A 21952-nucleotide genomic window follows, 5' to 3' on the forward strand; every position below is an offset into this window, starting at 1 on the left:
TCACACATTTGGATGACTGGCAAGCTTACTTACCAACTGGTGGGACGTCATAACAAAGCAGAAGAAATACAGTGGTGCCTCGCAAGACAAAATAATTTGTTCCGCGAGTAGCACCATCTTGCGAAATTTTCATCTTGTGAAAAGCAGTTTCCCATTGGAATGCATTGCAATTTATTTCTATGGGAAACCTCGCAAGATGAATGAATTATTTTCGTCTTGCGAGGCGTCGGTCTTGCGGGGAAAAAAGTCTTGCGAAGCATGACCGTAGAAGAAGCCGTCTTGCGAGTCACCAACACAATTGCAAAAACCATTCGTCTTGCGGGTTTTTCATCCAGCGAGGCCTTCATCTTGCGAGGCACCACTGTAATTGCTGTGCTGAAAGAAGTGCTTTGCTTTGCTCTGATGTCCAACCTATAATATCTGATGAATGGCAGGGGCTGGCTCAATGTTGCTGCCTTGCAAATTTCTCAACTAAACATCTTTAAGAAAAGCTGTAGAAGCAGCAACTTCTCTAATTGAATGCCCCTTTCAAGTTTTGTGCACCAATTTCTTTGTTGTTTGGTAAGCTAAAGTTACAGTGTTCACTAGCCATTTGACTAAATGGAGGGATGTGATATATTTATCCTTTCTAGATCCTTGGTAGCCAACAAACAGTCTAGTGGACTTCTAGAACTGTTTAGTTCTGGATATGTAAAAGGCCAGAGTTCTGTGAACCACCAATGCATGTGATGTTTTTTCTACATCTGAAATTGGAGATAGGAAGAATGTAGGCAATACTAGAGGTTGGTTGACGTGAAAATCCAAAACCACCTTAGGAAGAAATGACAGATCAAGGAACATTGTCACCTTATCTTTATAGAATTTCAGAATAGGTGGCTCACACCGAAGAGCACATAGCAAACTAGCTGTTCAAACTGATATAACTGTGACAAAAATGCTGTCTTGTAGTATAGAGGTTGGAAACGGGGATGAGCACCGCCGCCTAGAGTCGAACACGACTGGACAAAAATTGTCAAGGGGAACCTTTACCTTTACCTAGTATAGAGGTTTAAGGTGTGAAGTTGCTAAAGGGCAAAAGGTGGTTTTGTGAGCTGAAAAAGCAGTAAAGTAAGAGAGCACTGTGGCAACGGGGGTTGAACATTTGGGAAGACGTTTCTCAAGTCCTTTAAAACAAATTTAAGGGTCAAATGTCTGAAGAAATTACGTAGAGGCATCAGACCCTTGAGGTCTGACAATGGCTGACAAGTAACACTTAATGAAGGGTGGGATGTGTAGCGTTGCTTCAAGTATAGCAAAAAATGAAAGACAGTATGCAGCATGGGGCAGAGGGGGAGTGAGGCTTCTCTATTGACCTACTGAAGCATACAAATTTCATCCATTTATATTTAAAGTTCTGTCTGGTAGATGGCTTCCTAGTCTCTAGGATAATCTGTTTCAATTGTGGCAAATTCTCCACACTGTTAACTTCAGCCGGGCTAGATCCAGGTGATGGACTCTCCGTTGGTGTTCAGTTATTAAGGCCAGTATTAGTGGAAGGGACTGTCACTCTCAAATTGGCCTTCTCAGCCACACTAGATGCTGTTCCAAGTCCTCCATGCAGAACACGATACCATAGTCTCTTGAGACTGAAGGATGCCTAAACATTAGTGGTAGTTAGTAAAAATCCACTAGGTTCCCCTTGACAAATTGTCCAGTTGTATCCAACTCTAGGAGGCGGTGCTCATCCCCATTTCCAACCCATAGAGCCAGCATTTGTCCAAAGACAGTTTCCATGGTCACGTGGCCAGCGTGACTAGACATGGAATGCTGTTACCCTTCCACTGAGGTGGTTCCCATTTATCTCCTCGCATTTTTTACATGTTTTCAAACTACTAGTTTGGCAGGAGCTGGGACAAGCGACGGGAGCTCACTCCATTGCGTGGATTCGAAGTGCTGATTTAACCCGCAGCGCTACCACATCCCTAAATATCCACTGTCAGTTGCTTTAAAGTTGTGAACCAAGTCTATTGCAGCTACTATGAGATTATTACTATCATGTTGGCCTTGTGATGGCAAAGCCGTATCACTACTCAATGGAGCAAAGGGATTGGGGGAAAGAGATATATTAGCCTTTTGGGGGAAAGAGCCATGAAGATTTCCTGAATTCTTCCCTTGGCTTGCCCACGAGTGAAACGTCTTGCACTTCCTGTTGAATCTGTTTGCAAATATATCCACATGATATAACCAAGAAGGTCTCCTCAGTTCTGGAGGCCTTCAGTCCATGCAGTGTGAGCCTTGACTCGGGTGATCTCAATTTTGAAGTTCTATGGCCATGAGGATGATAGCAAAAAAGAAGCTGGCATCAGTGAGTAGAGAGGCAAGCCACACAATTGAGCCATACATTTATCCACTTGCAAGTCCTGATAATTGTAAAAGTGTGATGATGCCAAATGCCATTCCTGCTCTGGATAAAATACTGGCACCTCACCAGAATAGTAAGGTGCTGGATTTATTGCCTTTATTTACTTTATTGAGTATGGTGCTGCTTATGATGCCTCTTGCCACAAGGAGATTCCTTCTCTTTGACAGTTGCAGTGGAATCAGAGGAGGAAGAGCAAAATGTAAGTGATTTCTCTGTTTGTGTCTCCTTCAGGCTTTCATGGTAAAGGGAAGGTTTATTTAGATCCCTTTATGCAAGCTGACTCCACTCTGGTGAGTGGCTAGAGGCTGATGACTGAGCCTATTATACATTATTCTTGGAGGCTGATCCAAGGCACACCAGATCTTCAGTTTCCTTCTCCAAAGAAGATTGATGAAGAAAGTAGGCAGTACTAACTTTTTCTGAAGTTACAACCCCTCTCTGCCTTTGAACTGATTGTTCCCAAAGAATACATGCTTAGAATGCACAGAAAAATATTGGGGCTCTTCTCCTTTTTTAATCTTGCAAATTTTAATCTCTTTCAGTAAAAAAAGAATTCAAAAATTCTACAGGTATTAAATTCCGTAGTAAACCGGCAGCACTTGGGTTCCCCTGACACTTTGCACAGTTGTGTTCACAGACTTCAAAAATAATTCCAGACATAGAAAAGTATATTATTTAAGGGTAAAAATGTTACATTGGTATGATGTTGTTTCACTGCAAGGAGTTACAATCAATTGTAAAGTATGAAAATATAGGAAATGCCTTCCCTGGGAATTGTCTTACACATTACAGTGCAATGTGAAATGCATCTCTCTGCATGGGAGTCACAAAATAAGGAATGAATCTGACAGTGACTAATAGATCTAAGCGACTTACATCTCTGTAGACTGCAGTTTGCAGCCCATCCTGGATCGAGGATGGCTATAGATCTAACACATTGCTAGCATGAATGGTTCCAAGCAAATGACCTTGTGTTGCTGCCCCTTATTCCAAGTTTGAATAGGAAAAGAAATCAGGAAGGCAGTTCCTTTTCATTTTGTTTTATCATGTATTTTGGAATTCTGGCAGGTCATTTTTTTGTTTCCTTTTTAAGCTCACCTCTATGATCTTTTGCAGCACTAGATAGAATTTATAATGATAAAATAAATAGTGTGCCCTTCATTTTTTTACAAGGGAATGGACAGGAATATTGTAGGAAAATGCCAAAGGGGATGTGCTTTATGGAGTTGTTGTTTAGTCGTTTCTAACTCTTTGTGACCCATGGACCACAGCACGCCTCCTGTCTTCCACTGCCTCCCGGAGTTGGGTCAAATTCATGTCGGTCGCTTCAATGACACTGTCCAACCATCTCGTCCTCTGTCGTCCCCTTCTCCTCTTGCCTTCACCCTTTCCCAACATCATGGTCTTTTCCAGGGAGTCTTCTCATGAGATGGCCAAAGTATTGGAGCCTCAGCTTCAGGATCTGTCCTTCAAGTGAGCATTCAGGGTTGATTTCCTTTAGAATGGATAGGTTTGTTCTCCTTGCAGTCCAGGGGACTCTCAAAAGCATCAATTCTTCGGCAGTCAGCTTTCTTTATGGTCCAGCTCTCACTTCCATACATCGCTACAGGAAAAAGCATAGCTTTGACTATGCGGACTTTTGTTGGCAAAGTGAGGTCTATGCTTTTTAAGATGCTGTTGAGGTTTGTAATTGCTTTCCTCCTAAGAAGCAGGCGTCTTTTAATTTTGTGGCAGCTGTCACCATCTGCAGTGATCATGGAGCCCAAGAAAGTAAAATCTGTCGCTGACTCCATAGCTTCTCCTTCTATTTGCCATGAGGTGATGGGACCAGTGGCCATGATCTTATTTTTTTGATGCTGAATTTCAGGCACTCTCCTCTTTCACCTTCATTAAGAGGTTCTTTAATTCCTTCTCTCTGCCATCAGAGTGGTCCTTTATGGAGTGAAGAAATGGTAATCAGAGAAAGGGTAAAATGCCATGTATCCTGTAATTAGATTTTACAACCTGTCCAGGCTGCTTTCAATAAAAACAACAGCCACCAAAATAGCCCAGTCTGGGGGAGTCTTTCATGAATCTTCTATGCTGTGTGTATGTAGCCAGCCTTTTCAGAATTAAACTCACAATTCCTTCTCCACCCTGCTAAATTTTGGTAGGTAAAATCTGGTATTTGCAAAATTTTAGGACTTCCCTGCTTCTCCGGCCCTCACGTTCTTCAGTACTGCCTGGCCAGATGAAGAGTTCTCCATGAGATTTTATTTTTCTTTTTTTTTAACTTTAGAGATACATTTGGTCCTCTTGGCATTGCTTCCAGGTCCATTTTGCTTTTATTTAAAATAGGGAGATTTGTTTAGCATTGTTGCAACCGCTATGTGGAATCCTTTGAAATTTAGCATATACTGTACAGTACTAACAACATTCTGTTTCCGATGCATGGAAAATTTACCTATTTTTGCAAGGTTTTTGTTTTTGCAAGAAAAAGAAACTTACCAATTTTTGCAAGCTTCTCTGTATAGTCCAAACTACTAACAAATTCATAGATGGTATAAATATTTTATGTTGATTTTACCTATGGTTTGTTTTATTATTCCTGGAGATTGCTTTGAAATGTTCAGATTTAAGCAATTTATTTGTACATACACATGCACGGCTGGAATCTAGTAGTATGTCACAACTAGAGTAGGTCCATTAAATAAATGGAACTTAGAACAGTGTTGACTCACTGAATCCCCACTGATTCAATGGGTCTACTCTAGTGGTTTCTTACTTTCAGTTCATATTTGTATAAAGTCTTCCCTCCAGTAAGGTCAGGTTGGCATGCATGGCTCTCTTCCCCCATACATTTCTCTTACAATAATTCAGTCAGTTAGAGCAGGGAGCCCGGGTAGGTGGGACTCGTTAACCTGGGAAGGCAGCCCATCTAGTAGAAAGAAAACTCTGATTCCAAACCTCCACTGCCTTGTGGCTATATCGACTGATTGAAAAGGCTTCAGGAGTAAACTTCGAGGCAAAATCCGGAGCCGGAGTCCCGGAGGCAGTTCGTGTTGTTCTGGTAACGCCTGTGATGTCCCTGGAACCTTGTATTGGCTCTTGCCTTTCCATTGGACTATTTCAGTGATGTGGAGAGGGGGATTTGCTGCTTGGGTAACAGCCTATCCTCCATATTATTTTACCCAGGCTTCATGCTCTGAACACTCCAGCTTCGCGTACAGCGTCAAAGTCCTCCATATAGAGCATGTTACCATAGTCTCTCGAGACTGAAGGATGAATATGAGAGCAGGGAGAGAAAGTGAGTGGACCATGGCCAATTCACTAAATACTCCATTCAGAACTAAGTACTAGTGTGACTATTACTGGTATTTGTGAGTTCAAAATGCAAAATTGCAAATAATCAGTTTCTTCTTCTAATCAATGTTTGACAATACTGTAATTCCTCCCCAACCAACCCCATGAACATATGAGGATTTCAGAAACCGTTTCAAAAGAAAGAATGACAGCAGTGGGGAAGATAAAAGTTTGCTGCATACCCACCATGTTTCACAGTTAAATACTTGGCTATGTAATTGGAAGCTCTTCTGAGGTCATTTGACCTCCAAGAGCTGAAATTATTTTATCATGAAAAAGTTAGCATTCACATGGAAGCACAGGTGGAAGATGGCCTGAGAGGGATCGAAGCCCCTTTTGCTCTGCAATTTTGAAGCAGTCTCCCTCCCTTGCGTGAACCACACACCATCTCTTTGTAGAAGAATGGTTCCCAACACTGGGTCCCCAGAGGTTCTTGGACTACAACTCCCAGAAACCCTGGGCAGCACAGCTAGTGGTGAAGACTTATGGGAGTTTTAGTCCAAGAACTTCTGTGGACCCAAGATTGGGAAGTACTGCTATAGAAGAAAAATAATCATCATCTCCAAGTTGCAAGGGATCTATGTGATCATCGTGCTCTGGTCCATGGGGTCACGGAGAGTCAGACATGACTAAACAACAACAAATGTGATTATCGAGAGCAACCCCTATGAAGGAGGCACAAGAATTGAACTCCCAACCTCTGTCACCTCACTGAGACTTAAACCTTTTGCTGTAATGTATTCGTGAAGGCTTTCACGGCTGGGATCTAATGGTTGTTGTGGGTTTTTCAGGCTCTTTGGCCGTGTTCACTCCCAAGCCAACTACACCAGAGCACAGAGTGCTGTCCTCTGAAGATGCTGGCCAGACACTGGCGAAACATTAGGAAGAACCACCTTCAGAACACGGCTAAAGAGCCCGAAAAAACCACAACAACCTTTTGCTGTAATTTTATTTTCTAAATCATATTCTGTAAACACACCCTTACTAGATTCTTGCTATGGTGGGATCAAACCCTGAGGGACTTGTGGGTGACCATTACAACAGTCTATTTTGATTCAAGAAGACCTGATGTTTACGAGGTTACTTCACTGGAGATTTTTTTACCTTTTATTAAATAATAATAATGCGACTTTTAGATTTGTCATCATTTTCATATCTGGATTTTGCAACCACCTGTAAGCCCCCTCTGAGTGCCTCTAAACTAAAGGGAGAAAGGTGGTTTGAATATAAATAAAATAAAGTAAGAGACTGCTAGGTGAGGTAAAGATAGCAGAGCTATCCATAGGACAACGGGCTACACTCTTTGGTACGCTAGTCTCTATTTGGGTGTGAACGTTTCTTTAAAGTTTGATTTGGACCCTTATGAGGCGTTTCGTGGTTCCTGAGGGGCTTTCAACGGCTCCCCGCCTCCCTCCTGCCGCGGGAGCGCGCGCCAAAACAATCGAACCCACCCACCGCCTCGCCTCGCCGAGGCCGCGTCACTCCCCCTAACGGCCACCACGCACGCGCACTGGCGACATCGGGTTTTTTCCCCTTTCCCGCCCTTTCCCCCCCCCACCCCCGACGCGCGAGTCTCAAAAATTCCAATGTTTCCACGGGAGAGCAAGCCCCTCCCTCCGCAGACATTTGAGGGCGGAAAGAGGAGGAGGAGGGATAAACCAGCCAATCAGGCACGGCGGAAGACCCAATAGGTAACAAAGGTAGGCGGGCTCTGAGAACACCGAGCGAGGAAGCTCGGACGGCGCCTTTCTGTCTTTTTTAGCTTCTGGTCGAGGGCGCTGGGAGGGGAAAGGAGGCGTGGCTTTCCGGCTGCTGTGGGCGTGGCTCGGAGTGGCCGATGCTTTAAAAGCGAGGTGCGTCGCTCTTCGGACGCTTAGTCGCAGATCGGAGGCAACGAGAGGAGTTGTGGTTTTGGGAGTGTCGCCGCCGCCGCCGCCGCCGCCGCCGCAGCTGCTGCTGCTAGCGCTTAGGATGCGCGGGTTCGGGGAAGGCGTGCGTGTGTGATTTATTTATTTTTCTTCTTCTTGCCCCTGGAGGCGCCCAGCTTGGAGGGCGTAACAGGTGGTTGCATATTCTTTCCCCTTCCTCCCCTGATCCTTTTTCCTTAAGATTTTTATCTTTATTGATTTTAATTTTTTTTTTGGCTCGCCCTGGTTGCTTTTGCAAACGAGGATTAATATATTTGGTGGGCGGCGGCGGCTGCAACGCCGGGCTGCCTCTATTTCTCCCCCCCCCCTCCAGTTCCTATTTTATTTCCCCTTATTTGCTTGCGTGTCGAGGGAAAGTCGTCCGGTTCTCCCCCCCCCCCCGGGGGCAGGCGGGTGCGGGCCATGGAGGAGAAGTACCTGCCCGAGCTGATGGCGGAGAAGGACTCGCTGGATCCGTCCTTTACTCACGCGTTGCGGCTGGTCAACCAAGGTGGGTCACGAGAAAGGGGGGGGAACTGGACACCTCTTGTTTTTCGGGGTGGGTGGGAGAGACGAGCTATTTATGGTGGAGAGCCAGAAGGGGGAGGGATTGGGGGGGAAGAGTGATGCCCCCTTTTAATTAACTTGGCAGTCTTTCTTAGTGGTGTGCGATGCAAAGGCGACCATAAGCAGTTGCAAACAAAAGGGGGAAAGGAAGGAGTGGCTGCAGAACCATATATATATTTTTCTTTGGAGGTGGGGGCGAATGTTACCTGTGCTGTGCAGGTGGTCTCTTTAAACCCAAGTGATGGAGGAAGAGTCCTCTGAAATCGGTCTTCTTGGAAAGCTTGAAGGGAGCAGCTCCTGCGGCAGGGAGGCGGACTTACTCCCGAGGAAGCAGCTGCAGTGTGCTTCAGCGGGAAAAGCAGTTCCTTTCTTGGATTTGCGGGTGGAGGGGATGCCAGGTTGAGTTTCTCAAGGGTTCTGTGTAGCCCCTTGAGGAGGTGAGATTGCTTCAGGTCTCTTGTTTCACTTGATCTTCACCACGTTGCCCTAAGGTAGGTAAGTAGGGTGCATGTTTGGGAGGCTTTCCACCCAGTGAGTTTAAGGCACAGGTGAGGTTCAGATGGGCATCTCTTTGCATCCTTAGCTTCTCCTTTGAGATTCAGCACTTGCTGTTTAGTGCAATAAAATGTAGTGAAGATGAGGCTGGATCAACCCCAGGGAGTAGGTTTGAACCTCCATTTCAAACCTGCAGAAGCAGGGGATGGATGTTTGTAACACTTCTTTGTTGATCTTTCTGGATACACTGGGCTCTCCAGGGAACTGTCAAGAGCAGGGTGCGATGCTCAATTGGTTGTCTGTGTTATCGGAGAGCAAAGCAGAGCGGACCTTACATCAACTGATCAAGGCAGGTTAGGATATTGTGTTAAAAAAAAGCTTCTTGAGTCTCTGTTAATACAGATATTGGTGGACTTGGTGGGGGTAAAATTGCTGTCCTTAGTCACCCAGACAGAGCATGGTTGAAAAATGTGGTACATGTGTTTGTCTGCAGATAATTGAACCCGATCTCTCATCAAACAGTGTCCTCCTCTCTTTAAGTGAACAGAGTCATTGTGAAGTGAGGAGTAATTTTTGAGGGAAAGAGAAGACAAGGCAAATTATTTTCCTCAAAACAGAGAGATCTTCAGAGACAGAGGTCAGCAAGGGAGGGGGCCATAATAGCACAACCTGAATTTGGGAAGCTACAGTGGAGTCCTCAGATGAGCTGTACACTTAGCTCAGTGTAGTTAAGGGCTTGTTACTGTTTTTCGGTGTATTAGGCTACTGTCTCTCCAGTCCTACCAAAGGTACTGGGGCTGGAACCTTTTTTGATTGTAAAATATGTGCTCTATCATTGAGCTGTCTTGGGTGTTTTTTTTTTTTTGGGGGGGGGGAAGCATGCCTGATGAAAGTTCCCTCTGTGACAACCAGCAGAAGGAAGGCAACAATACTATGTAGAAGATGTTGTAGAGGAAGATTAATTGAAAGACTATTTTGGTCCAGGTGATTACTCTGTAGGAGCTGTCCTTGATAAATGAAAGAAAGGTTCTTACCACTTCAGGGGTGTGGGTGAGACACAGTGTGTATTAGTGACTTAGAGGGAAAGATAATTTGCTAGGGAGAAATGTGAATCGATAAGTGATCTGTAGGGTGGGGAAATTTTGCAAGATGTTTTTGCCTTGGAGTTACAGTAGATCTTCCCTGGAGGGTCTTCAGAGCATTGTGATAATAAGTCACCAGAAGGCTGACCCTCATCCGTAGTAGAGGAAATGGTAGAGAGGTGGTCGCTATGGAGAGTGGAGAGCATATGTGATGCAATAAGTGAAAGATGCTTCCAACATCCGTGGTGGAAAGGTTCTTTCTGGTGTTCTGGCAGGCAGAACCTGAAGACCTTATGTTTTGTCTTGAGATGCAGAGGACCTTGTGGAGACAAGGAGGCAGAGGTGGTGGGATACTGTACAGAGGAGATGCCTAACTGGGAATTCATGTTCTCCCCCATAGGAGAACATGGAGATGAAACAGGTGATGTTGCCTCAGAGTCTTTGGAAATCTGGGATGTGTATTCCCAAAAACAGCCCAGGGAAGGGTTGAAGGTAGCAGTCCACACATTTTTCCCTCCTTGGCAGGTGCTTTTATTTTGTCTGCTTTTCATCAGGCATCTGTCTGTGTAATGTCTTAAGTAGGAATTTAAATGGCAAACGGTACAGTCTGTTTTTCCCCTGTTCTGACCTCTCAGCTGGTGAAAAGCAGGAGGCTTGTTGATGTGTTTCATTCCCAGTGGGCCCAGTATCAAGGAGAGACACCTGCTGCCTCGGGACCATTGAAAACACATTACGGAGCCATCTTCTATTGCCATCAGTTTTAATGGGAGTTCAGAAAATGAGGTGTTGTGACAGAACTATACAGATTTGAAGCTGCTTGATTTGTTTGTGTGGTCTGCCACTGCTACATTGACCCAGCTTATTTTCAGATCATCAGTTACCGAGGGAGACTAGGATTCTGGTCATCTTTATAGAGAGACTGTTTAAGAGCATCTCTTATAGTATTGATGCACTTTGTTAAGTCATTTTTAACATCTGCTCTGAAGTGGTCTTGGCTTTCAGAAGGAAGATGGGGCAGAATGTCTCTGAAGTGCCAGGTTATTCATCGTTGCATGTTAAATAAGTTTGAAGTGCTTATTTTGATTGTGTTGGGAGTTACTTTCCAAATAAATGGAATTGCAGCTTAACTTTGATTTTGACCAGCCTGCAAGTCTGATTGCCTTTTTTGTGACCTTTGTTTTTGTTTTGTTAGTGCTTAATACCGTGTGCATGGGAGAATCTTTGTGGGCATCTGATGATGAGCTGCCTTGCAGAGACCCAGGGGCCATGATTACCTAGGAGAAGGGCAGGTGGGGACAAGCAATGAAAAGCTAAGCGTGTTAGCACCTGCTGGAGTTTTAAGTGGTGCTTTCATGTTGCCGTGGTTTACATACTAAAAACCAAGTCAGCCACTCGTATTAGTGATTCTACTTTTGCAGCACTTTCTCTAAGGGGAGACTCAAAAGATGTTTCATAAATGCATCTTTAGTATAAAAAAGATTCCAGCAACTAAAACCGACTGCTGGGCACTCAAGACAAATCTACTTGGTTACTTTAAAAATGTGTGGAATTTAGCCCTGTTGAGCTCAATGAGAATTATTTGGTAGCATGATTAGGCTTGTGACTTGTGGGACAGACTTTTTATCTTTAAAAGCATTTGGGTACCACAGTTGGGTGGGGGAATGGCAGCATACTTTGAGGCTCAATGTTTCCACATTTTTATGAATAGGAACTGGCAAACATTTCCAGTCGAGTAGTATTACTGTAGTGACAATGTGTGTATGCACATGAATACTGTACATGCAGCACCAGTCTGTCTGTGATAGCTGGATTTAAAAAACAAACATTAGCAAGATCTAGCTGGGCTTCTGTGTTAGACTGATGCCAACTTAGTTTGGTGTGGAGTTCATATCTTGAGAAGGGCTATCAGCTTCCTTCACAGGTCAGTGTAGGACTGTTTAAGTGAACTGATCTGAAATTTAAACATGGATCGTTGAGATTATCTTTGAAATAGTGGAGGACATTTATCAATCCTTGCATATCAGGTCATGTAATAGAGAACTGAGACTACAGATCATCTCTTTAGGAAGATTCTCAGGATCCACTGGGACATAACTATAGAGGAAACTTCTGTGATAATCTAATGCTTGTTAAAATAAGGTATCAGAAGTACCTGAGATTGCTCTGTGAAGTTCAGTGCTTGTAGCTTAAGGATGAGTAAATAGTACTCTACACAACATAACATACACTTTAACTTGGAGAGTCCCACAGTGTGTATGATAATTTGGAGGTTCAGTGCAACAGTAACATATAACCACTGACACACACATTTTGGAGTACAGTATATAAATATACAGTATATGGCTATTGATTTTTGTAATAAAAGGTCTCGAATAGAATCATACTAAGGACTAACATTTGAGAAATTCTGTACACATGCTTTAGTTTTCTAGAGGCGTTTTGTTTCACTGTTGGAAACAATCCTGGAACAGGTAGTTTACTTTGGTGAGATGATGCAGACCTCTGAGATGATATCTGTAAATTTTACCATAGACAAGTAAGAATAGGAGAGCACTTAACAAGTCAAACTTACTGAGGTTCCATGAAAGGACACATGCGGCTTCCTGTGTGATAGTAGCTGAACATTGTATGAAGGCTCTCTCCAGATCTTTAACTCTGTCAAGCTTGATATGAGTATTAGTTATATAGTCTGTGCAGCTTTAAGTAGATTATTTTGGAGTTGGACTTTTAACTAAGAATTAGGTGCAAATATTACACATTACAACACCTTGAATAGGTTTTTTTTTTCTTGGAGGAGATGGTGGATATTTTTTTTGCAGTGTTAATCTAAAATCTGTGTTTTAATAGTAGAGAGAACCTTAGTGTAGAATCTGTTTGGAGGGTCACATGTAATTATATCTCTTCTTCAGAATGAAACTCTTAATGTCTTCACTGGGACATGCAGAGTATGGAGAGTTTTGTGGTACCAAACTTAATGCATCTGTCTTGGCATCTGCAAGAGCAGTTTTGCAGTGATGAATCGCTAAGTGTTCCTCCTAGCTGTACAGAAACAGCACTGTAGCTCGAAATGTACTGCTTCAATTAAAAGGCAGGCTTATGTAACCTTTAAAACTGCCTGCCTCCGAGATGACCCGTAGTGAATCTTTCAGATTTAAGAGTGTGAACTAGCTACCAGTGAAAAGAAATGACAAGCAAGCCAGGTGTATGGGTTTTTGCAAAAAAGAGGATGAGAGCTTGTTAAATTCTACAGTCATGCCAAATGCTTGTCTAATCTCTTGGAATATGCAGCTCCTGTGTGTTGCAACCCTGGGGTGTTGGTGTGGGGCGCTGTGTCTTCCAAAATAGTCTCCTTCCCGTGGAGCATGGACTTTGCAGTTGGAGTTCCGTTTCATCTAGTGCTGCTTCTCTTTGCTAACTGCCCTGTCACAATTACACATGGATGTTACTATCTCTAAAAAGCCCATCAGTTGATGCATACCTGGTTTTTGCTCGTTTTTGCAGCCCTGTCATTACAGTGTGGTTTACACTGGCATGCCCAGACACAGGCATAGGGGCCTATCCCCCCCCCCCGCCCCAAAGAAGCTATCAAGCAGGATCAAGGGGAAAATAGTTACTTGGGCTGTGGCATAAAATGCAGATTTGTGTCTTTGAGGGTGGATAAATGTTCTGTATTTTGAGTCACTTGCTCACAGGCTGTAAGCCCCCATTGAGATAAGCAGAGACAATTTTAATAATGAAATAATGGGGTGTCTGATATTTGCTGATTTAGTGAAAATCTGTGAGGTTCTATCAGCTGATGGTGGTTTACCTTCTGTCCATACTGATGCACATGCCCTTGGAAGCTGCCAAACTCTAATGTCACCTATAGGAGACACACTAGTGTTTCTAATAGACCTCTTCATCCCTTAAAAATGACCTGGTCATTGTATCAAGCTGGACCGAAATGTAACAGAGAATAGTGACAGCATTTGTCTTGAGAAGTTACCTGCGCAGTAGAAAATTACACTGTTTGCATTAGAGATATGGACACACTAGTTTGTTTCTTGCCTATGGAATGTCTGCATTCACCTACAGATTCAGTGTCCTGTTTCTGCATTATTCTGCAGTATGCATTTTAAAGTGTGTTTGCTTTCAAAATACACACTTTTGAGACATGTTTTTCGGTTTTGGATTATTCCTATGTTTAGTATTCACATTAAAGAACTTAACAGAAGTTGACAGAGGCTATCTTTGCTTGAGACCTGTTGTGACAGTCAGGATAGAAAGTAATGGAGAGTTAATATGGTTTGTTATAAAACAGCATTTTTATGCAGTCTTTATGCAAAGTTATGATAATACATAATCTACCTAATCTCAAATCCTTAGAAGTGATCTATAAATCTTCTAAAATCTTACACTGTGGAATTCAAAGAACAGCAGAATGGGTGAGATCGTATTTCTTCAGGAAGCTCAAAGCAGCACCTCCCCTTCCTTATTTTATCCCACGATGGATATGATTTAAATCAAATCAACTTAAATCATGATTATTATTTTTTTAGAAATCAGATTTTTATGGTTTTAAAAATGGATTGTTTTAGTTAAATCATGATTTAAATAGGTTTTTTTTTTAAAAAATCATTGTTTTGTATCCAACCCTGCTTTGTCCTCACAACAACCAGTGAGTCAGGGAGAGTTGTGACTTGCCCAAGGTCAGCAAGTCTGCTTTTACTGCTCAGTGGAAACTTTGACCTGGATTTCCCAACACTTAAGTCGAATACTTAAAGGGTAGCGTTAGCACTTTTAACTGGAGAAAATTTCTGCCTTTGATATCTTTCAGGGGCTTCCAAAATTGGGGAAAGGGGTTGGAATGAGAACAGAAATCGACATGGCTGGAAGTGCACTGCAGGTTATTTTGGAATTCTATACATGACAAGGAGGCCATGGCACTAATTTTAAAAGTGAATAAATTATCCTGGAGGCTTCTAGGAGCAAACAGATTGCCTTTTTAGATCTGGAGAACCATGGCTAGGGCAGTAGAACAGTTCTCATAAAGGGCCTGGGGCTGCAAAGCAGCCTTGTGGAGTTGACTTTACCTGTTTCTTCTCTAAGGAGCACATGGCAGTACATCCCTACACACTACCTTATAAAAGATTAGAATGTCCAACTTTTGAGTTTATAGCCTCATGCTTTTTCCTATTGTGTTACTGGCTAATGGTTGTTCACAGTAGTCAGTCTCTGTCATTAAAGAGGCAGTGGGAAGATCATGCTGCCATGTGGTTGTATCTGTTCTTCCTGGAGTGTTGTGAATGAGCTTTAGTGAAAGTTCAGAGGTTGCCTACATATATTGTGCTGGTTATTTACACCTATTCTGTTATCTAGTTATATTCTGAGTTGTCTTTGATCCCAGCACAAACTGGAGCTATAGATATCTGCGCTGCCACAGTATACAAAGCTCCTGCCTCTTTTATGGTGTGTTTGGAAGATAAGTTCTTTAAAGTACCATGACTTCTGATCTGCAGTGGAACTTGTAGAATTAAAAAGAATTCATTGAACTACTTTAAATTACTCTTTCACTTTGTTCAGTGAAATACATCTAATCCTTGAAGGTTCTGTTTTTTCCCTCTGTCCAGATGATGTTACCCTTTATTCCAGTATGAATAGGAGCTTGGTTTTATTGGGTGACTTCCCAGACCTTTTTGTCCACCCCCAGCTCCTTGTTTTTTGTTCTAGTCTATAGTGTTTCCCTCAAGAGTCCAAATTTCACCCTTTTTCCTTTTTTCCTTTTAGCAGTGATCCCACACTTGCCTTTTGTAGCAGAGGAGAAGGCATGATGGTGTTTCCCTGATTTAAAAATTGTTTAGATTTTGAATATAGGATCAGGGTGAGCTCTAGGAACACCTAATTTAGGCATGCATAGCATGTTGGGGGAACACAAATCAGAACACAAATCACAGTACAAAAGAGACAGAAAATACTGGTGATCACAAGAACAAGTACCCTGTTTCCCCGAAAATAAGACCTAACCTGAAAATAAGCCCTAGTATGATTTTTTTAGGATGCTCGTAATATAAGCCCTACCCCAAAAATAAGCCCCACTTGTGAAACGCCGCCCTCCACCATTGTGCAGCATTGTGCAGCAATGAGAAGATGGCATGACAGTATTTAAATAAATTTAATTTGTTGTACATGGAAAAAAATCCCCTGAAAATAAGCCCTAATGGGTTATTTGGAGCAAAAATTAATATAAGACCCTGTCTTATTTTTGGGAAAACACAGTAATGTTAAGAGCTTGAGAATTTCTACAGATTTTGTGGTCCAAGGTTGTGAAATCTTCCCTCCGTTTACATTATTGTGAGTGAATCTGCTCCAGTTACAATTGAATGTTGAAGTTTCGATTTCAATAAATGTTTGTTTGATGTTCTCCAGTTTAAAGCATTAGGACTTAAACCTTTGGTGCTTGATGTTAAGTTCCATGCTTGCTACATCTAGGAGTTGTGAAGTAACATCTTATTAGGATTGGTCACAAATTCATGGTCCCATGGTGGTACTTTCTTAAATATTGTTCAGCACTTGTTCAGCTGTTACATTTTTGTAGATGAGAAGGGGTTTTTTAGATGTCTGTCTGTGGAGCCAGAGGTTGGGAATTCAGTTCTCCACTGTGCCTCCTGGAAAAATCATCCTGTGGCAAGTTGCATAATCCCAGGGTGCCCCCAGAAGAAGAAATGGTAAACTACTTCTGAGTACTGTATTCTGTACCTTGAAAACCCTGATACGCGTCATCATGAGTCATAATTGACTTGATGACACACATTATTATTGAGAATAATGAGATCAAGTGTAGTGCCTTCTTTTATTAGGACAACCTGCAAATTGCATAGATAAAATCATAATTATTTAAAACAGAACTGTTCAAAGAAATGAAGTAAAAAGTCTTTTTACAGGGAGAAAAAAATTCACCTTGGTTGGCCAACAGAATGCAGAAGGGTCTTAAATTGTGCCATTCAGAAGTAGCATATGGTAGCTTTTTAGTGGAGATAAGAGGATTTGTCAAAAAATTGTTTCAGTACTGAAATTTTCTGCCTTCTATTCTAAAGCATGATATATCCATCAGTTTTAATCTTCATTTATCATAACACATCTGGTCCTTCATACTGTGTCTTTGGTCTGGCCCTGGCCTGTGCTTTTAGCCCCCACTGACTTCCAGAAGGTCTTAACTTGGCCCTGGGCCAAAAAAAAAAAGATCCTCATCTCTATTGCATATTGCTTTCCCAAAGAGCTCATAATGATGTATAGGATCTTTTATTTAGGAAGTTTGTGGGATAGATTTGCTCATGAGTAGTGAAATGGTATTCTGCACACCTTTAGAAGCATCTTCCCCCATATTTTCTTCAAAAATGTTTAAGACTTGTTTAAGGGTATCTAACGAGGGATGAGCGTATGTCCCATGATGATGGGAATTTATACACTTCATGGTATCTTTGCTGGTAGCCTTAAGAAGCAAGGCATTTACTTTCGGAAGTAACTACAGTGAGAGTTTGTCAATACCAGAAGCAATGGATGCCATACACACAGCGTCTCTTTCCTGGTAATCATCCCTCTCCAAGATCAACAAGAATGTCCCATGTATGCCTTTGGGATAGTGCTACAAGGAGTGTCTTCAAGGTGGATAGATTTAGTCCCTCACTTAGAATTATTGGCTTCACTGAGCTGTTTAAATTGACTTCCCCATTTTGGAAATGATGTGTTTTCTCAACATTGTAAGAGATGGCTTTAATATAGACCTTTGCAAATTTCAAATTATTATGCTAAGGAGTGAAAGGCATGATATCTGGGTAATAATGCAACTGGTATGCCTTTCTATGTTGTGTAACTGCTTGGACAACAAAGAGTTGTAAAACAATTTCTCTCTAGGACTCTGGGAGATAAGTAGATTGGCTTGCCAGAAAACAAGGCCCACAGTTATGTCTAAACGTTCTCAGAAACATAGGATATGCCATTAATTTTCCATGAGACAGGAAATAAAATAAGCCCGTGAACAAGTTTGAGAGTCATACATATTTAATGTTGAGAAGCTGAATGTTACTCTGATTTTACTTTGGAGAAATGCGAAATTAGGTGTGTCAACTTTAAAGATGTTTGCCTTAGACTTCATTTCAAATCCCACATCTGACATTAAGTGGCATAGCAGTATGTGTGTGTACGTTTTAAGCTGCCTAGATATTATCCACCTTAACTTTGCTTTGTTAAGCAGAATCACACAGCTGCAGACTTTCTAACTTTCATTTCTAGCAACGTGACAGTTCATCAGCGAGAGTAGGCTTGATGGCTTTCTGTCTTCTAACAAGCTGAACTGTGCCAGTTCTAGAGCAGCTTGTACAAAAGGGTGAGCTTTGCTAGAGAAGCAAAGCTGTTTTGCTGAATCTCTCAAATCCACATTTAATCCAGAATCCCAGAATATTTCAGAAGAAAGAGAAAGAGGCCTTTGGTGGATAACCAACTGTGAACAAGTTAGCAGTTCAGAGTACTTAATATTTTCAAGAAGTGCTAGGGGAACACCAGTGGCAGGAGCCGGTCGATCTATAGTTGATGTTACACAGCTGTTCTTTTGGGCTTTGATTTCAGAATAGAAATGTGCTTGGACAGCTTTTCTTCTCTACTGTTTGTTGAATGGGCTTCTGGCCTGCAAAACATACTTCAAATTCTAAATTGAAACAAATTTAAGATTTTAAAAAAGCTTGTCAGATTCCCCCCCACCCCAAGTAGTAAGTGATCTCCATCCGTGGTAGACTTCTCTACATCAAAGTACATTTCTTGGCTCTTCAAGTAGAACTAAACAGAATAATAGTAGTATCTCCTACTTCAAATATATAAAGAATGACCCACCCTTTTTAACAAGTTGCTGCATCTTCAGCAGATTTGTGTATGATTAGAGAAAGGCATGATTAGAGAATTTCCAACATGCGCTGGATTATGGAGAAAGCCAGAGAGTTCCAGAAAAACATCTACTTCTGCTTCATTGACTATGCAAAAGCCTTTGACTGTGTGGACCACAGCAAACCATGGCAAGTCCTAAAAGAAATGGGCGTGCCTGACCACCTTATCCATCTCCTGAGAAATCTATATGTGGGACAGGAAGCAACAGTTAGAACTGGATATGGAACAACGGGTTGGTTCAAAATTGGGAAAGGAGTACGACAAGGCTGTATATTGTCACCCTGCTTATTTAACTTATATGCAGAATACATCATGTGGAAGGCTAGACTGGAGGAATCCCAAGCTGGAATTAAGATTGCAGGAAGAAATATCAACAACCTCCGATATGCAGATGATACCACTCTGATGGCGGAAAGTGAGGAGGAACTAAAGAACCTTGTAATGAGGGTGAAAGACGAGAGAGCAAAAAACGGTCTGAAACTCAACATCAAAAAAACTAAGATCATGGCCACTGGTCCCATCACCTCCTGGGAAATAGAAGGGGAAGATATGGAGGCAGTGACAGATTTTACTTTCTTGGGCTCCATGATCACTGCAGATGGTGCCAGCAGCCCCGAAATTAAAAGACGCCTGCTTCTTGGGAGGAAAGGAATGACAAACCTTGACAGCATCTTAAAAAGCAGAGACATCACCTTGCCAACAAAAGTCCGAATAATCAAAGCTATGTTTTTTCCTGTAGTGTTGTATGGAAGTGAGAGCTGGACCATAAAGAAAGCTGACCGCCGAAGAATTGATGCCTTTGAATTGTGGTGCTGGAGGAGACTTGAGAGTTCCCTGGACTGCAAAGAGAACAAACCTATCATTTCTAAAGGAAATCAACCCCGAGTGCTCATTGGAAGGACAGATCCTGAAGCTGAGGCTCCAGTACTTTGGCCATCTCATGAGAAGAGAAGACTCCTTGGAAAAGACTTTGATGTTGGGAAAGTGTGAAGGCAAGAGGAGAAGGGGACGACCGAGGATGAGATGGTTGGACAGTGTCATCGAAGCAACCAACATGAATTTGACACAACTCCGGGAGGCGGTGGAAGATAGGAGGGCCTGGCGTGCTCTGGTCCATGGAGTCCCGAAGAGTCGGACACGACTAAACGACTGAACAAACAAACAAACAGAGAGGGAAAAGTTGACAGTCTTTAAATACTAGAAACATCTAAAATGAGAACTTCCTCCTGTTTCAGATTAGGTTTATGTGATAGGCATAGGGTTCAAGTTTTCTATTAACAGTTTTTGGAACACCTAAACTACCTTAGTGTTTGTGAATTTAGCTTAATTTAAGTCTTCTGACTAGGATTGCTGTGTGTTGTAATTTTTTCAAAATGAGAGGTCATTTAAAAGTTGCAAACTACTTTCTAACAGCAATAATGGAACAAGCTACCACAGAGCTGTTCCTTTTTTTTAAATTGCTCTTTTGGTATTATTATCATCTTTCTCTAATAGCAATGAAAATTAAAATAAAGCCAGTAAGAAGCAAATAAGAGCTGTTGGCATGCCTAGGACTTGAAGGATGTGGGGAGACATAAGATTTGCAAAAGTGTGGGAGGGATGTAAACACAATGATTTAACAAGAGGGCAAAAAGCACAGCTCAAATTTGCCAGTTATGTGATGTAAGGTGCATCTGACTTTGGGCCTGTCCACACTGTGAAATGTGGTTTGATCCAGTCAGTGCTTAAAAGGTCTGTGTCTTCAGTGCAATCTAATTTAACTCTCATTATCCATCCTAGTTGGTAGGGCAAAGAGATATTATATCTCAGTGGGTCATCCTTCCCCCCCCCAAAAAATAAATAAATAAATAAAAAGGTTGCATGCCATAGTCCTGTGCCAGAAAAATATGGGCGAGCATTCCAAGGGGAAGAATAGATGGTTTCAAGTAGTTAATGTTCCTCCCGAAGTCCTTAGAGATGTATCTGGCCAACGTAAAATTAAAAGGCACAAAATTGTGTTCAAGCTTTGTCAAGCATGGTGCTCGAAAGGCAGAAAGGAAAAGTTCCAGAATAGTACCAATTCAAATCACATCTTGAAGTCTTTATATACTGGGACACGATGGGGGCTTTAAAAACTATAAAAATCTTATTCACTTTTGCTTTTTTCACTCCCACTCCAGCCTTTTTAAATATTGTATCTGACAAACAGGCGTTAACCCAAAGCCTGCACCCTATTCAGTGTCTTTCTTTAAAGAGTTAGTGTAATGCAAATATCATTTTAATATTGACTTTAGTTTTTGTGTTAGCCTTGCTGCTGTTCTAACTTTGGATATACAGTAATTATATGCCATGTTGTTCAGCTTGTACCTGTATTTTCTGTTTTATTGGCTTATGTTTTTCTTATGTTATACTGGATATTTAATTTATTCATTTACCCTATCTGTACAGTCTGATTTCTACATAGTTTTCTACAGAAAAGACCTCCTAGCTATATCATGTTAATACTAGGAAGTGTGCGTGAGTGCTTCGTTGTGACCCAGCAATGTTCTGGAACCACTTAGCCCTTTCCATAACTACCTAGTGGGTCCTAATTGAAAATAGGATTAGGCATCCTTCAGTCTCAAGAGTCTGTGGTAACGTGCTCTGTATGGAGGACTTGGAACAGTGTCTAGTATGGTTGAGAAGGCCAATTCGAGAGTGACCATCCCTTCCACACTGAAGACAAATGCAGTCTGTCCCTTTTCCAGCTCCCTGGTTTTGCTGGTTTCGGGACTGCCTCTTTGACTCAGTCTGCGGAATGAGTATCTCTTCAAATAGGGAGAGGCCATGATGCACCGCCTGCCTCCAGGCTGAACGCTCAGATGTCAAGGTTTCCCATCTGTTGAGGTCCATTCCTAAGGCCTTCAGATCCCGCTTGCAGATGTCCTTGTATCGCAGCTGTGGCCTCCCTCTGGGGTGATTTCCCTTCACTAATTCTCCATGTAGGAGATCTTTTGGAATCCAACCATTAGCCATTCTCACAACATGTCCAAGCCAACATAGATATTGATGTTTCAGTAATGTATACATGCTAAATATTCCAGCTCGTTCTAGGACTACTCTATTTGGAACTTTGTCCTCCCAGGTGATAGCAAAAATGTGTCGTAGACAATGCCTATGGAACGTGTTCAGCTTCCTCTCCTGCCGGGCACAAAGTGTCCAGGACTCACTGCAGTACAGGAGTGTGCTCAGGCCACAGGCGCTATAGACCTGGATCTTGCTATATG

The 21952-nt window shown here is 42.2% G+C and overlaps 1 protein-coding gene across 5 annotated transcripts in view; it reads left to right on the forward strand.

The window, feature by feature from the left end:
- The first annotated feature begins 7311 nt into the window (after positions 1-7311).
- The window catches only part of KHDRBS3 (KH RNA binding domain containing, signal transduction associated 3), a 137420-nt gene continuing 122779 nt past the window's right edge, over positions 7312-21952 (forward strand). For 3 of the 5 annotated variants that reach the window (XM_072999368.2, XM_072999370.2, XM_078391662.1), the window contains exon 1: positions 7611-8161. In XM_072999368.2, coding sequence (XP_072855469.2) covers positions 8074-8161 — 88 coding nt within the window. In that variant the 5' untranslated portion in view covers positions 7611-8073. Of the gene's footprint in view, positions 7444-7582; positions 8162-21952 lie in introns of those variants that run through there. The other 2 variants (XM_078391663.1, XM_020815146.3) reach the window with 2 other exon arrangements.

Source organism: Pogona vitticeps, chromosome 4, assembly GCF_051106095.1.
Source record: "Pogona vitticeps strain Pit_001003342236 chromosome 4, PviZW2.1, whole genome shotgun sequence".
Lineage (NCBI taxonomy): Eukaryota > Metazoa > Chordata > Lepidosauria > Squamata > Agamidae > Pogona > Pogona vitticeps.